The sequence below is a fragment of the Orycteropus afer genome, unplaced genomic scaffold, assembly GCF_000298275.1.
Source record: "Orycteropus afer afer isolate SDZICR_OR568_19922 unplaced genomic scaffold, OryAfe1.0 scaffold00174, whole genome shotgun sequence".
NCBI classification, from domain to species: Eukaryota; Metazoa; Chordata; class Mammalia; order Tubulidentata; family Orycteropodidae; genus Orycteropus; species Orycteropus afer.
Window position 1 is genome coordinate 3,973,166 of NW_006921761.1, and position 16,722 is coordinate 3,989,887.

Here is a 16,722-nt window from a genome sequence, read left to right on the forward strand (position 1 = left end):
TTGAACCACCAGCTTTCTGGTTAGCAGTCAAGTGCCTTAGGTACTACACCACCAGAGGCTCCTCAAAATCATGCCAACTTGTCCTCTGTTTGAGAAGAAAATCTATACCTTCTAACCTCATTTTATACACTGAGAGTAAAATGGATATAAGAATAAATTAAAGGACAATGTTAGGAACAAAAACTCCAATTTAAAGAACATCACTCATGCCCCTCTAGGTCCCTCTAAGTGTCACCTGTTCTAGCAGGTAACCTGGGAAGTAACCAAAATGGTCCAGGGTTAGATGGCATCCCATCTGCCCAAACAGAAAGCAAGCGGTCCTTTAGGCTCCCGTGCCACCACCATTGCTTGGCCCGTTGACCTAATTCTTACACACAGGCTTTTCACAAAGAGAAAATAGGGCCCAAATTATTATTATTATTATTATTATGCCTTTTTTCCTTAAAGTAGGGCAATACAAACAACTGAAAATAAAATTTTAAAAATATGTAAAATTTCATTAATAAACCAGCATGGAGTAGGATTCCTGGTGTGGTTCTAATCAGAATCAGAGGATGAGAAGGAAGAATTCAATGCCGTGGTTGGCATATGAAAACATTACGCTGGAGATACTCTCAGAGCTCAGAGTAAACAGGGACAGGACATTGTCTGGCATGGAGAGGGCTCTTGGAGGCTCAGAATAACAGTCCCTAGTACAGTAGCCTGGAGAGCAGGCAAAGGAAATGAGATCACACTGTACAGTGAAATTTGGAAATCAGAAGTATGAGCTAAACTGGCATGATTTTTTTTTTAAACAAAACTAACCTCCAACCAATAAACTCATTGATTCAGACAAGCATCATCAATGGATGCTGAACTCATTGGGTAAACGGCTGTTGGGGAAACGGAATACTGACACAGTCTCATGATAACCCCAGAGATTACTAATCAAACAGGAAAAGGCAACTGTATATTGGAGAAACCTGCGCCCAACACCTTAAGCAAGAGACCAAGCTAAACCTGCACCGAGTCCAGTGACAGGACGTGCCTCCTGACACATTGTGAAGGAAACATCATCTATGCCATGTTTTTGGCAAAAATGCTGAGCCTGATTCTAAACATGAATAAACAATCAGACAAAACCAAATGAGGGGCCATTATCAAAACAAATGGCCTGGGCTCTTCAAAAATGAAAAAAAAAAAGGGGTGAGGGAATTCTGTTCAATTAAAGGAACTACAGAAACAGGAAAATCAAATGCTAGTGTCATGATCCTTGACTGAATCGTGGATCAAAAGGGGGAAATACACATATAAAACATACTTAGACAAGTGGAGAAACTGAAATGTGGCCTGTGTATTAGGCAGTATCACTACATCATGAAACTTCCCAAGCACGACCCCAGTATCCAGGCTGTGCAGGAGAAAGTCCTTCTTCATAGGCATCACATGCTGAAGTACTTTGGCATGAAGTAACATGGTGTCTGCCACTTACTCTCAAATGGTTCAAGAAAGAAGAAGTTTGTGTATGTGTGAGAGAAACTGAGATAAAAGAAATGGGGCAAAATGTTAACCATCTGTGATCTGTGAGCCCAGGTGACAAGGATATGGGTGCTCACGCTGCTATCCCTTCCCATGTCCTGTAAGCCTGAAATACTGTTGGAAAAGTTGAGGGACTGCATGTATTTACTTGCACACTCCTAAATACATGACAATGGTCTCTGGAAGGATATGTAAGAAACAATGGTGGGAAGGGAATGAGGAGAGGATGGGGAGGGAGGACAGAAAAACAATCATGCGGCTGGGAAACTCTTCACTGATACTACACTGTACCTTTAATTTTCTAAACCATGGAAATACTTTATACGATTAAGAAATTAGGGGTGGGGAGGCAAATGGGACTATACCCATGAATATGCAAACGTATACATGAATATAGGTAGAACACATGGGGCAAAGTTATGAAAACTTGTTAGCTGTAACCAAACACCTACAGGGAATGAATCACTAGGCTCAGGACCACAGTCTTGGGGGATACTAAGGTCAATGGCATGATCCACAAAGACAACATTTTACATCCTACTTTGATGAGTAGGGGAGCTCTGGTGGCGTAGTACCTAAGGCATCTGACTGCTAACCAGAAGGCTGGCAGTTCAAACCCACCAGCCTCTCCTTGGAAGGAAGGCTGGGCAATACATTTCCGTAGAGATACCACCTCAGAAACCCAAGGCGGGGTCCCTATGGGTCAGGTCCAACTTGACGGCAGTGCATTTTGATGAGTAGTGACCAGGGTCTTAACAGCTCGTGAGTGGGCATCTAAGGTACAACTACTGGTCTGTCCCTGTTTGGAGGAAGTAAGAGTGAAGAACATTAAAGATTCAAGGAAACAGTTCAGAGGACTAACAGAGCCCATGAACCCAGACTCCATGACCCTGAGACCAAGCCAACCAGATGGCACCCAGCTACCATCACTGACTGCTCTGAAAGGAATCACAACAGTAGGTCTCAGACAGATGGAAGAAAAATGTGGAACAAAACTCAAAATCATAAAAACAGACCAGGCTCATTAGTCAGTTAGCGACGGTGGAACCCCCAAGACTATGGCCCTTAGACACCCTTCAAGCCTGGAATCGAACTCACCCCCATAGCTCAACTTCCAGCCAAAGGACAGACATGCCTATCAGTGAACAGTAAGGGCAGGGAGGTACGTAACCACACGAGGTAAGGGCAGCATCTGCCCAGGGGTCAACTCAGAAGGCAGGAAGGGACAGGCCAAGAGGAGGAGGGGAAATGTAAACACTAAAGGAATTAGGAAGGGTGCTGTTACAGTGTGGGGACTGCACTGAATGTCAGGCAGTAAAACGTGTATGAACTGTTGAATGGAAAACCAACGTGCTCCATACACGTTCACCCAAATCACAATAAAAGGGAAATTAATAAAATAAAACTAAAACAAGGTTGCAGCAGAAGTACTGAACCTGCTGCAGGAAGGCCACACTGGCGTGCTTCTGAGGCTTGCAGAGAAACCTTTGGGCAGGAAGGACTCTTCGAACGTTTCCACCTGTGATTTTTAAAAACTCTTGGGAAGGGTTATCAAAGTCCCTGGGTTGGGTGGGGGCAGGGGCACCAGGTTGTTTTTCAGTCTCACACCCCAAGTGGGCATGACAATCGAAGATCACCAAAAGAAATAGACCTGTGGGGATTCAGAGGTAGAAACATGTGAAAGAGAAAAAAAGGCAGAACCATGGTTCTGTGCAAAACGGCTGTCACTTGGTCCCTCACATGACGACGTCCTGCCACCACCTCAGGCTGCAGCTCTGCAATCCCTGTGGTCCATCTCCTCACGGGCCCTGCATGCCAGTGAGAGGCAGTAGTGCTTTGCTCCCCCTACCCACCTGAGGGCCCGGCGATCCGGACAGCCCAGGTCGAAGCTTTGCACAGAGTCGTTGCAAGAGTCTCGGGGGCTGCCAGGCGGCAGCAGCCACTGAGGCACTGGCCCGGGTAACTGGTGCATGGAAGCACTGGGCTGGGACGCCGTGTGGGAAGGCGGCGGCACGCTATTGCTGGTCTCGCTGCGGTAGTCGCTGTCTCGGTCATCAACAGCACTATCAGGGTCTTCCAAGGCTGTGGAATAAGCACAGGCCATCAGAACACCCCGTTTATGGAGAATTCCTGCTTCTAGCTTCAGGAGCACGAGTCTGGACCCTGAGAACAGGAGCCAGCCCACTGCACATACGCCCAGTGACCACGTGCGGAACTGCCTCAGTCAATCCCCACAAGCCACCCTTTATCAATGAAGGAAGACACCTGGTTTCATTTTCGTGCTGACCCTTAGAGGAGCTCCGGGTTGGACTTTCCCCTGCAGGGATTCTCTGCCGTAGCTGCTCTAACTCTTTAAGAAGTCTGCTTCTGCATGTCACAAACAGACTGTCCTTTCCTGTTTCTAAAGAGAGGCAAGGGAGAAGAAATGGCTTTTCTATCTCAGAGAAGACAGACTTCTCTCTAAAGTGGACTTGGTGTTTTCAGGCCCTGAAATACACGGGCTGAACCAAGTAAGTCGGTCCAACACTGGAAGCTGGTCCTGAAGTCAGGGAGCTCCAGGCCGAGGCTCAGAAGTCAGGCCGGAAGCTCCAGATGCTGGCAATAGCAGGTTCCTCCAGCACTTCCCATCAAGCACCTACCCCCGGGCTCAGAACTCCCACCGCGAGCACGGGCAGAGGAGAGGGAGCCACGGCTCTGCCACTGGGCTCCTGCCGCCAGTGAGGTCCATGGATCCAACAGCGGGGACGGCCATTTCCTCAGGGTACTTCTGCCTTTGAGGCCAGCCTCTCACTAGCTATGGTTCATCTTCATGTTAGTTAAAAAGACCAGACTTACAAACCTTGGCCCTGAGCAAATGAAAGCTTGCCAGGGCCGCACGAGCTAAGGACACTCTACCAGCCACCTTCTGGAGGAGCCACTTCTGACGCCATCCCATACGCGGATGGTGCACCACAGCTCGCATGGCCCCTTCCTGCCAACCTCCTATTCGGCTCCAAACGAGGGAAAAGGCATCTCCCGTTCAAAGTGTAAGTACCCTAGTCATTTCTAAACCGCAGGCCTGCTAGTACTGTGAGCGGGGGAAGACTCATGAGGACCGTAAGACTAGGCTTCCATAACCACTCAGCTAGGAGTCGGGCCCACATCCACGCTGTGGAAACTGCAAAGACGGATTCGAAAACACCTTCCAGACAAAGTGGATAAACTTGAGAATAGGACCCCTGAGCTTCTACCTTAGATAATAAATCACAAAAAGAGACAAGGGAAAACACGCGGGGGTTTCAGCAGCAAGTGAGGGAAGCAAGCCACTGGTGAGGTGGGAGTCAGGAGGACATGGTGGACCTGCCTCAGGTGTGTTCACAACAGCATGGTGAGCATTAAACGCTAAACATTAACCCCAGGGGGAAAGTCAGCCTGAGATAGAGGCTGACTTGGAAGGTGCTTCAGGAAGAGACTAGTAACACTTGCTAGCTGAAGTAAGGAGTCCCTTCAGCAGGGTCCACACGGTGAAAACGGGAACAGAAGCGCCTAACAGGGCTGCCGGGCTTTCTCCTCACAGCAGCTGCCTGGCTATGGTCTATCTTCACGTCAGGTAAACAGACCAGCGTGTATTCTGATCACACACAAGGCAAAGCAGACCCTACAGGCGCTGGCTCTCTTCAGTCCTCGACGCTCTTGCCGTTCCTAAGACAAGAAAGGATCGAGGGACAAAACCAGTTTGTCTCTGAGACGTCGTTCCTTCTGAACCCACAGGAGGAAGTGCCTGAGGAAGTCACCGCTGGGCTGCTCACGCCTACAGACAGAGCAGATGTCCAAGAGCCAGAGTCAGCGGCGGACTCCACCTCTGGCAGGAGACAGGTCAGCACAGCGTCTAGAGAGCCAAGGCCGTGCCTCCAGCAGCAGGAGCGGTGGCGGGGGGCAGCGCAGCCAGAGGCAGGAGCCAGAAACTACACAAGGACCTTGGGCTCTCCCCGCATCTGACGCACTCCTCAGGTAAGCATGGGTTTTACCATTATTCTTATTCCACCAGGCTAAGGGGAGGACGGCTCCAGAACTTTCTTAGAGGCTGACGCCATGTCTGTGCTAAAGAAATAAAGAGCGAATCTCAAGGAACAAAGTGACCGTGGAAAGAAAAGGCGGGGAACAGAAGAAAAGAGAAGATGAAATGCGGAACGGGCAGGAAACAGGGAACTCTAAGGACTGAGGTGAGGCAGAGGACAGAAAGCGAAAAGATGGGAAGAAGGCCAGCTTCTCTCCCCCTGCCCGGCCCCCGTCATGTCCAATCCCCTAGAAAAGGAAAGCTCCTGACCCCACCCAAAATCGACTAGAAAGTCAGAAAGGAAGTTAAGGAAAACGTGTAGCACTTCAGTTTGAATAAAAGGACAGCGTTTCTCGTAGGACATGAACGATGCCTTCATCTACCCCACAGCACCGTGTCCGCTAGATGGGGAAGCTGAGTGCAGCCCTCGTACTAAGCAGAAGGAGGGACTTGCACGCGACTCGGAGGCAGCCGTGACAGCCCCTGCCCCTGGTCTACCTGAGAGACAGAAAACCTCTCACAGATTTGGGACAAGACTGAAAGATGGAAAAGGCAGAGGGAATCTAGTCCCTCACATATTTTTCACGTGCCTACAAGTGCAGAACCAAGCAAGAGGCGATCCCACGTCTAGAACCGGTCCAACAGGAGGGAATACAGATACGCACATCAAACCGTTACCCAAAAACGTCACCAAGGAGACACAGGAGCCAAGTGCTCAGTGGTCACGGGGGGTAGGGTGCGGACCCACCCCAACACTGTCAGAGGCAGTGATGTCAAAATGACGTCAGGGTCCACAGTGGCAGGGGGGCCAGGGCTGCAGGGGCAGGGGCCTCACAAGGGTTGGTGTCACCCATCACCCACTGCAGTAATTGGTCCTCACTACCACAACAAACCCTCTTCTCCTCAAAAACCCGCCAGTCAGGGTGTGGACCAGCAGGCCGGGGGCACCCACCACTGGGTAGAAAGGAGGGTCTTCACCTTGGCCAATGGGAGAGGAAGAGCTACAGGGAGCCACGGGGGATGGGGCCACAGGGGCAGGCCAGCAGAGACACTCAACCCTGCAAGGGGGCAAGTTGGGTCTCTCCATGCATGGGGGAAGGATTGCCTGGCCAGCCCTGCCCACGGGGTGAGGGGTGACAGCAGGAGTTGTGGCACTGGGTGACACCACCCCGAGTTGTACCACTGCAAGCATTGCATGGGTTGAAAGGAGAAGAGGTCGCTGTCTGCTGGGAGAGCAGGAAAACATCATGGAGGACAGATGGGGACCAGAGGCGGACAGAAGTATTTCCAGAACTGGAAAGGCAATGGCATGATGAAAGGCCCAACAGCAAAAAGGCTGTGTGTTTCTGATCAGCACTTTGCAGCTCACGTGGCGGATGCAGAAAAGGGCAAGGAAGGGGCTGATAGGAAGTAACTCCCAGGGGAGAACAGAAGGGCTGTGGACGCGCAGGGAGACAGATCGGGGCAGGAGCGCATGGAGGGAAGGACACAGGGAAGAGGTGACTGTCGGGAGAAGTGGGAGGGCAGCTGTTGCATTGTGGGAAACTGCAGTCAGTGTCATGAGACAAAGTGTATGTGAGCTGCTGTATGCAAAATGACTTTGCTCTGTAAACTTTCACCCAAATCACAATAAAAATTTAAATGAAAATAACTTGGAAAAGGAGGCCGGGGCCAGTCATCTAGCCAGGGACAGAGAAGGGCCCCAGACACACAGGGGGCGCGCAAACGAAACTGAGTGAAGCACTGGACAGGGAGGCCCTCTGGTACCTGGTGCTCCTGGATTGAGTCCCTGTCTCTAAACCCAGAGTACAGCTAGCACTTTATCAGCAAGATAACTCACGTTTTTTTTCCATGGCTCAGTTATTTCATTTCCCTTGAAAGCCTTAAGTGACCTGAGAGTCTCGGGCAAAACCTTCCCAACAGAGAAGCAGTCAGGAGTCAAAGCAAAGGAAGCACATTGTCCAGGAGAAGGTGCAGTGACAGGACAAAAGCCGGGCCCTCGGGGTCGGGACCTAGTTGCTGGGGCTCCGCCCAGCCTCCTGTCACGTGGGTAACTGCCAGCAGGGTCAGCCTCGGGCTGTGTATCCTGCTGGGAAGAACTGGCCACCCACTCTCTAAGTGACAGAACAAAGATGGCCTCCTGCCTACCTGGGCTGCTTCAAGAAAATCAGCCTGTGTCCTCAGCCCCCAGGTGTCTGGCTGCAGCGCCAGCTTTGCTAGACCCACAGACAGGAGAGCTGAACCTGGTCGGCATGTTCTCCCCGCACCAGTACCGTGCAGACAGAGGACGCCCATCAGTGACCCTAACCTAGTCCCTCCCTCTCCCGGCCCACGCCTGGGCCTCTGTCAGTGCCCTCCTTAGCCAGGAGGCCCAAGGAGAAGGCACGACAGCTCCAGGGCACGGCTGCTTATCTCTGGGGAAGGAGAATCAGATCCTATCAGGAGTATCCCGGACCTTGGGCCAAATCTCTCTCTCTCTCTCACAAACACACACACACACACACACCCCACACACACATACAAGAAGTCTTCAAGAAAGCGGACTGAGGTGCCAACATTGCACTGCAGGCCACAGTCCACAGTGATGCCAGCGGGAGCTGAGGGAAGGGGGATGGCAATGCTTATACACATGAACACCCAGCTTTGGGAGCTTCGTGGTTCAGAGGGAGGGTGGCAAAGGTGAGGAACAAGAAAAGGAGCGGGAATGCCAGCTCTTACGTACTCTGCTGCTCTCCCCAGTGCAGAGAAGTCCAGGGACCTAAGGAGACAGCAAATGGTAACAAAGAAGAGTGACAGAGATCATTTTAGAAGGACTGCAAAGACCATTTCCCCAACCCACCGAATACCGTATGCCTCACCTTACCTGCACGTACCTGACTTGTGTTCATGAACTTTAGGTAACATGCAGAGCCCTGGGTCCTGCTGTGCACAGGCAGATCTACAAAGCACCCCTGCTCACTGTCTCACTCCATTCAGAAAGACAAACAGCAACTGAAACAACAACCACTGCCCGCAAACCCTTTGAAGCCTCCCTTTGGACCAAGTCTCTCATAGACCACCATCACCTAGGAGCTCAGATGCCCTTCATTAGCCAAAGTCAGAAAAACTGGATCTCCCAAGAATTGCCTAGAAACTTCTAATGAAACCTATTAAGACAGAAGTTTTGTAAGATAGAAGAAAATTGAAAAGCACTTTTTACTCATTTTTCAAAGTCAAAAATTCATTTTTCAAAGTACCAAATGTGAGTGACCAATATGGTGACAATGAGGAAGAGAAAGACATAGAGAGGTCCATGGGAGGTACAGACAACAAAGATGAACCCTTTTGCACATACAGTACTACGTTGTTAGTGAAGGCAAGCATGGGTGTACGGGTGGATAGATGGGTGGACAGGCTGAACTATTAGGTATGTCTATGAAGTGGAGAGTGTATCCAAGAACATGTATAGGGTTGGCAGACAATGGTACTATAAGTTTATATGAATGATCAGAATTCCCAGGTGTATAGTAGAGCTGACAAGGGGCAACGTTGTGGTCACTGCTTGGTCACATCCAGCTACCCAGAGGCACTGAGTAGTTGAACCTCTGGGCTTGGGACCATAGTCACAGGGGACATCAAGCTCAACTGGCATAATATACTATACAAAACACTGTTCCACCTCCTACTTTGGCAAGTAGTGACTGGATCTTAAAAGCTAGCAAGCTGCCATCTAGATGCAATGATGGGTCTCTCCTCATCCAGAGCAAAGAAGAATGAAGAAAACCAAAAATTCATGGAAACAATTAGTCCTAGCGACTGGTACACCATCCAATCTGCAGTCTATACGACTATAAGACCAGAAGAACTAGATGATGCCCAGCTACCACTGTCATCCACTTGGAAGGGGATCTATGTAGGAGATCCTTGATAGAGAGGGAGAACAATGTGGAAAAAAAATCAAAATCATTTGGAGGAAAAAAAAAGGTGGGGGACTAGGTTTGCTGGTCCGATAGAGCCTGGTGGAACCGCTGAGGCTATGGCCCCTAGCTGCACTTCAGGTCTGGAATTATACCCACACTTGTGGTTTCCAGCCAAACAAAAGACAGGCATATGAATCGAACATTTACCTGAGGTAGATACACTCCTTGGAGAGAACAATCATGGGAGACAGAAAGGCTGCTTATGCACAGGGAGACAGTTCAAGGGGCAGGAGTCCATGCAGGGATAGACACAGGGAAGAGGTAACTATGGGGAGGAAGTGAGAGAGGAGCTGTTGCATTGTGGGAAACTGTGGTCAATGTCATGAGACAAAGTGTATGTGAACTGCTGTATGGAAAGTGAATTTGCTCTGTAAATCTTCACCCAAATCACAATAAAAAATAATAAATAAATAAATAAATACTAAATTAAAATTAAAAAATAATAACAAATTCCATCCCATTCCCGAAGTATATCTGAGGCAATTAATGTGCCAAAGAAATTACTAAGACCAAACCCACTGCTGTCAAGTGAATTCCGACTCACAGCGCCCCTAGAGGACAGAGTGGAACTGCCCCACAGGGTTTCCAAGGCTGTCATCTTTACAAAAGCAGACTGCCTGCCTTATCCTTCTCCCAGAAATGACTAAAGCTGGGTCTTTATTTCAAGAAACAAGGAGTCATTTAGTTTCACTGTCAGAAATACTGGCTTTGAAGTCAAGAAGACCTACGTTCTTTGGCTCTGTCACTTATTGGCTGTATCTTTAAAAAGTTACGATAGATGTTTTCCCATTTATAATGTGAGAAAAGTAACAGCATGGACCTCACTGGGTTGTCGTATGGGAAACAATACGAAAAGCATGTAACGGGCTTGGCCCAGGCCCCGGACATGGTGAGCAAGTCACACGCTTGTTCCACCATGTGACAGGGTCCTGCCTGCCTTACGGGTTCCCAGTCAACAGACACTGGGAGGAAAACCACGCCCCGATCTCCACACCTGACAGCCCTGAAGTCCACTGGGGCGTCTTCAAGGTCTGGTCTGGAAAGTTCTCAGGACTGGGAGGGCATAGGTCCTTTGAAAGTTTACCCCAAAGTTTCAACTTGGAAACCAGACTCAAAACTCGGGGACGCCCAGTGCTGCCAGCTCAGCCTGGTTTCACTGCCCAGACCACCGTCCCCTTCAAGGTGCATGGGCTCGGTCCAGGCCGAGTGCACAGCAAGAGCCAGCTGCCGTCCTCACCTCCTCCCACCCCCACGCCTCCTCATCTCACCCCCAGAAAGGACACCTGGTGCCGTTTTTGGTTCTTTGTCCCTTTGTTCCTTTGACTGTTACTGTGATTGGGGTGAAAGTTGACAGAGCAAATTCGTTTTCCATACAGCAGTTCATACACGTTTTGTTTCACGACACTGACTGCGATTTCCACACTGCAACAGCTTCTTCCCACTTCCTCCCTGTGGTCACCTCTTCCCTGTGCCCCTCTTTCCTCTGCACTCCTGCCCTGCCCCTGAGCTGTCTCCCTGTGCAATCACTGTCCTGCTCACCCACGATTGATGGTTCTAAGGAGTGTACCTATGTACCTACCTGAAATGAGTTCAATTCCAGGCCTGAAGGGAACTAGGGGTCACAGTCTTGGGCCATTTTTATTATTACTATTATTATTTTAATAATTTATTTAACTTTCTAACCATGGAGGGAGGGGGTTTATAAGAAAATTCTCCCAGGCTACAGCACAGCTGCGTGGCAACTGCTAGAGAGTAATTACTTTGTTTCCTTTTCAAAGACATCTACAAAATAATCACATAGAAGTATGAAGCACGTCTATCAAGCCAGAAGACTCCAGGTGAGTGACAATGGCATTTGCTACTGAAATTCTGAACGCAAAGCAGAGGAGTCCTGCAGGTCACTGCCTCATCTCCACACACCCCCAGCAGTGCGCGCGGTCTCCTGTACGCTGCAGTAAACGTCCATCAAAAGAAGACCAGATGAATGAGCTGATGCTACTACTGGGTCTGTTCTAAGCCATGAAAAGAGTAACGATTGCCCCTCACCAGCCACTCCCCTTTCTCACCATTTCAGCCCAGCACCATAGTAAGAGAAATCACACCAATTTAATTACGCAAGTTTCCTTTCCCCAACCCAACCCCAAACACGCGTTAAAATATGTCACTAGCTCGCAGAACAACTGAGCACAGTTAAGCTTGTTGTTGTTGTTGTTATGTGCCGTCGAGTCGGCCCCGACTCATAGCGACCCCTCCTTGGGTTTCCGAGGCAGTATCACTACGGAAGTAGGATTGCCCAACCTTCCTTCCGAGGAGTGGCTGGTGGATTTGAACCGCCAGCCGTCTGGTTAGCAGGCAAGTGTCTTAGCCACTATGCTACCAGAGCTCCCACAGTTAAGCTTAGCGAGGCCTAAGTACTGAGAAAGGAGGGAGGCAATGTTCCAGGAAAGGAAATGACACGTGCGAAGGCCTCGGAGGAAGAGAGGGTCTGCCAGGTTCAGTGAACTGAGAACAGCTGAACATCTGAAGCAGCTGCCGGGCACTGACGGAGCTGGGGTAACGCTCAGGAAGGAAGGAAGGCTGGGCATTTGGAACGACCTGCAGGCAACACAGAACCATCCCAGTTTTAAGCAGCGAGAGACAGGGGACTGGTGTCAGGGACGCAGAGGAGGAGGCTGTGTGCACCGCCAGGAGCATGGCCTGAACCAGGAAGTAGCAGAGCGGGCGCAGAGAATGGACTGAGGTATGAAGTATCTTAGAGGCAAAACCAACAGCACTGAACAAATCACTGAATGCGGGAATAAGAAGTGAGTGGCAGAGCTTTGCTCCAGCCACTGGGCTAGTGTGACATCATTTGTTGAGGGAAGAAATACAGAAGGGGGCAGGTCGCGGGAGACGACGAATTCTGTGTTAGATGTGCTGACTTTGCAGCACCTGTGGGACAGTTCAAATTACTATGTCCAGTCGGCATGTGGATCTTATGCTTGATCTTGGGTGTGGAGTGCAGGGCAGAGATGTGGAGGAGATACTGATGGGGAAGTTTTCAGAATCCAAGCTGTCAGCAGCAGACATGTTTCTGCCTCCTTCTTGCTGGACCCCCAGTGTCTCAACAGTTCCTAGCACAAAGCAGACGCTCAAAACAATATCTGTGAATAAATGAGGGAGGGTAAAAATGTAACTAAACCAAAGCACCAAGGCAGAAAAAACAAAACAGGGAGTGAGTAAGGAACAGCCACAGTTAAAAAGCAGACAGTGCAATGCTCTGGTGGGGAGGGGCACCTGGAGCCCTCAGACCTGTCTATGAGAAAGCTTTGGAAAGCAGTCTATCCGTGTCTTATAAAATTAAACACACACCACACAATCCTCCGTTCCCAGGGACAGAGGAAACGTTCTAGGAAAGGAAATGACACACACAAAGGTCTAGAAGGAAGAGAGAGCTTGACACTCAGCAAACCAAAAATAGTCCTAGCACATCTGAACGTGAGGCTGCTGGGTTATGAAAGAGCTGGGTGTGATGTTTAGGAAGTAAGGGATGCTAGAATTTGGAATTATCTGGAGGGAGATACAGAACCATCACAGTTTTTCAGCAGGGAGAGAAAGGAGAGAAACAAAAACGTATGTTCGCACCCAAACCTAAAGATGCATGCTTACAGTGGTTTAACCCATATTCACTGACAACTGGAAACCTAAGCGTTCTTCAACTGGTGAACAAGTAAACACACTGTGTACATTCCACGTTCACACAGAGGAATACCAGCCAGCCACGCAGAGACGAGTCACAAATGCATTGTGGTAAATGAAAGAAGGCAGACTCCAAAGGTTGCACACGACATGATTCCGCTTGTAGGACATTCTGGAAAAGGCAACGCTACAGGGAAGAACATGAATCAGTGGTCTGCCAGGGTCCAGGAGTGGGAGACACAGACCACAAAGGGGTATGGGAAGCTTTTAGGGACGATGAATTGTTCCATGTCCTGACCATGCTTGTGGTCACACGACTGCATGTGCTGTCAAATTCATACAACTGTACCCTCAAAGGGAGAACTGACTGCATGTGAACTATCCCTCAATAAACCAGACTTAAAAATTAATTAACTGAAAGACAGAGAAAGGGGAGGCCAGACAGAAACAAAGGGGCCTATGAAAAAGCTAGAGAGACAGCAAGGAAACCACGGCAGCACAGTACACCTGAGGTCAAGGGCCACGGCAGCGCGGTACACCTCAGGTCAAGGGCCATGGCAGCGCGGTACACCTGAGGTCAAGGGCCACAGCAGCGCGGTACACCTCAGGTCAAGGGAAAGAATGTTTCAAGGACAGAGTGGCCAACACGTGGTAAGAGCTACAAAGGAGTAAAAAGAAAGAAAGAAAGAAAATGGTCTACTGGACTCAGAACTAAAGGAGATACCAATAACTTTAAGGACAGAATTCCAAAGGGTGAAAGTCAAGAGCAGAGACTGGTTCCAAAGCAAATGGAAACATATGCAATGGAATAAGAGGACATGAAGATATTTCACATCAAACAATAAAATGTCAGTCGTGAGCAAGGTATGAAACTGACTGTCTTAGCTCTCTAGTGCTGCTATAACAGAAATACTGCAAGTGGATGGCTTTAACATACATTTTTAATTTTTCACAAGTTAGGAGGCTGGAAGTCTGAGTTCAGAGCACCGGCTCTAGAGTGTGGCTCCCTCTCTGCGTGCCTCCTGGTCCTGGGAGAGTCCCAGCACAGGACTGTGCGTCCAAGGACCACTCCTGCCTCCTCTTTCTTGGTGGTAGGAGGTCCCCCTTCTCTGCTCATTTCCTTCTCCTCTTATCTCTTGTAAGATACAATGTGTTGCAGGCCATAATCCAGGAAAGCTCCCTCTCTGTCCAATCAGGGTGTTGTCCCCCACCCTCAATCCTCTTACAACTGATTGGCTTATCACATCAGATCATACCATGGGGTATGATCATTGGGTAACCACTACACCACTGAGAACGTGGCCCAGCCAAAGTGACACAAATCTGGGGGACATAATTCAATCCATGACACTGACCAAGGTGGAGGGCTGCTTGTTGTAAGATGCCAAAGAGGGAGCAAGCAGTGAAAAGACAAGGACCCATGTGTCACAGAAAGACCTCCACGTGCACCGAGGACAAAGCCAGCAGCACCGTCCGACGGGGCACCCACACCAGCGGTTCCCAGCTGACCTCTCAACCAGCACACCGAGCACGCCCGCTTCCCCAGGGCCGCAGACCCCCAGCCCACATACTGAGCAGATGAGCAACCGACGACCCTGGAGCTCACTGGCACCTGACACTAAGGGTGTAGAAAAGGAGCATCCCTGGCAGTGACTCACTACACGGGTCAGAGCACAGCACATGCACCTCAATCCAAGAACCACTGACCTCCCGGCACTTCCACACGAGAAACCACAGGATTGTCCCGCAAAGTCCTCCCCTCTTCATCTCCCACGTCCAGTCCTTTAACAGGCTTCGTAGCTTACTCGTCTGGAGTCTCCTTCCAACTGCCCCTTGCACCCTTGCACATGTGTCACAGATACTGTCCTTATCAAAAAACTTAAAACCTCGTGCTTGAATCATCAAGTTTTGGTTGTACTTATGACCTTCTGAGCTCTGTCCCATCCAATCCACTCAGCAGATGGTAATAGACTAAATTCCCTCAAACCAGCTCAATGGCTTGATTTGTAACAGCTCAGTCTTCCAGTGGAGTACTTCCCTTTGTAGGTTTGAAAACCCTCCATAAGACACAAAAGATCAAACATCGCAGGATTCCATTTATATGAGATATCAGAGCAGGTAAATCCACGGAAGATGAAAGCAGATCTGTGGCTGCTAAGAGGTGGGGGAAGAGAAGCTGACGGGGTGTGGCTGATGAACGGGTCGAGGCTTTCTTCTGGGTGATGAAAAGGTTTCAGGACTAGACAGAGGTATTGACTGCACCATCCTGTGAATGGACTAAAGTGAAAGGTACACTTTAAAGTGGTTGTTACAAAAATACTGATAGCATACTATTTACTAATCCAACATTTTTCAGGTGTAAAATTTAGTGATACACTTACATCAATCATATAATGGCTTCATGTTATGTGAATTTCACTTTAATTAAAAGAAAAAACATCTCTCTATAATTTGATATCAAACGAATACCAAACCCCACTGCTAACTAATCACCTTAAACAAAGCCTTTGGTACTGGCAGACCAGGTGGCGCATGCTTGCCAGACTCGAGGAGGCAGAGACAGAATGAGTGTGATTTCCTGACGTGCTCCCACCATCGCTGAAGCTAGAATGCCCTTCCTTCCACTCCCTGTTTCTAGAATGGAAATGGTTCAGGTTTTGGAACCAGACAAACCCAGGTTCAAAGCCATCACTTACTAGCTCTGTGACCTTAGGCTGGTAACCTCTCTGCACTTGTTTCCTCACCTATAAGAAGTGACTAGCAATACAACTAGTATTGGCTCTGGTAGCATAGTGGCTAAGACACTTGCCTGCTAACCAGACGGCTGGCGGTTCAAACCCACCAGCCACTCCTCGGAAGGAAGGTTGGGCAATCCTACTTCCGTAGTGATACTGCCTCAGAAACCCAAGGAGGGGTCGCTATGAGTTGGGGCTGACTCGACGGCACATAACAACAACAACAGCAATACAACTAACTCCTCGAGATTGCATAAATACTGACAGCCACGGATGCAACATCTAATCGTAGTTATTCGACAAACATGCCCTACCTGCCCTTATATAACCGGGCCCGTGCTCAAGTTCCACTTAAATTCTCTGAAAAAACGCTCTCTGTTAACCATCAAAGTGAGAACTTCTGCCTCTCCTTGAAGCTTCAGGCAGATACCTAGCCCATACCCAGCCATTCTACTTACAGGTATTCAAAAGAAATGAAAACATGACCATGCAAATGTTCATATTATTAATAACTGGAAGTCACCCAGATGTCCATCAAGAAGTGAGCGGATAAGCAAAATGCAGTACAGCCACATAACAGACCATTTCTTACCAATAACTTAGCAAATAACTGACAAACTCGAAAATATGGCTGAACCTCAAAATGCTTTCACAACTGAAAGAAGTCAGACACACACTGCAAGCCTCCATTGAAAGAAAACCCCGAAAGCAGGCCACTGGCAGCCATACAAAGCGGACCACCAGCAGCCATACAAAGCGGACCACCGGCAGCCGAACAAAGCGGACCACCGGCAGC

The 16,722-nt window shown here is 49.1% G+C and overlaps 1 protein-coding gene across 1 annotated transcript in view; it reads right to left on the reverse strand.

The window, feature by feature from the left end:
* The window catches only part of UNC13B (unc-13 homolog B), a 184,792-nt gene that overhangs the window by 107,130 nt on the left and 60,940 nt on the right, over positions 1–16,722 (reverse strand). Inside the window, exons 8-9 of the mRNA XM_007947023.1 lie at positions 8,277–8,312; positions 3,372–3,600 (exon numbers count right to left, since the gene is read on the reverse strand). Coding sequence (XP_007945214.1) covers positions 3,372–3,600; positions 8,277–8,312 — 265 coding nt within the window. The remainder of the gene's footprint in view (positions 1–3,371; positions 3,601–8,276; positions 8,313–16,722) is intronic.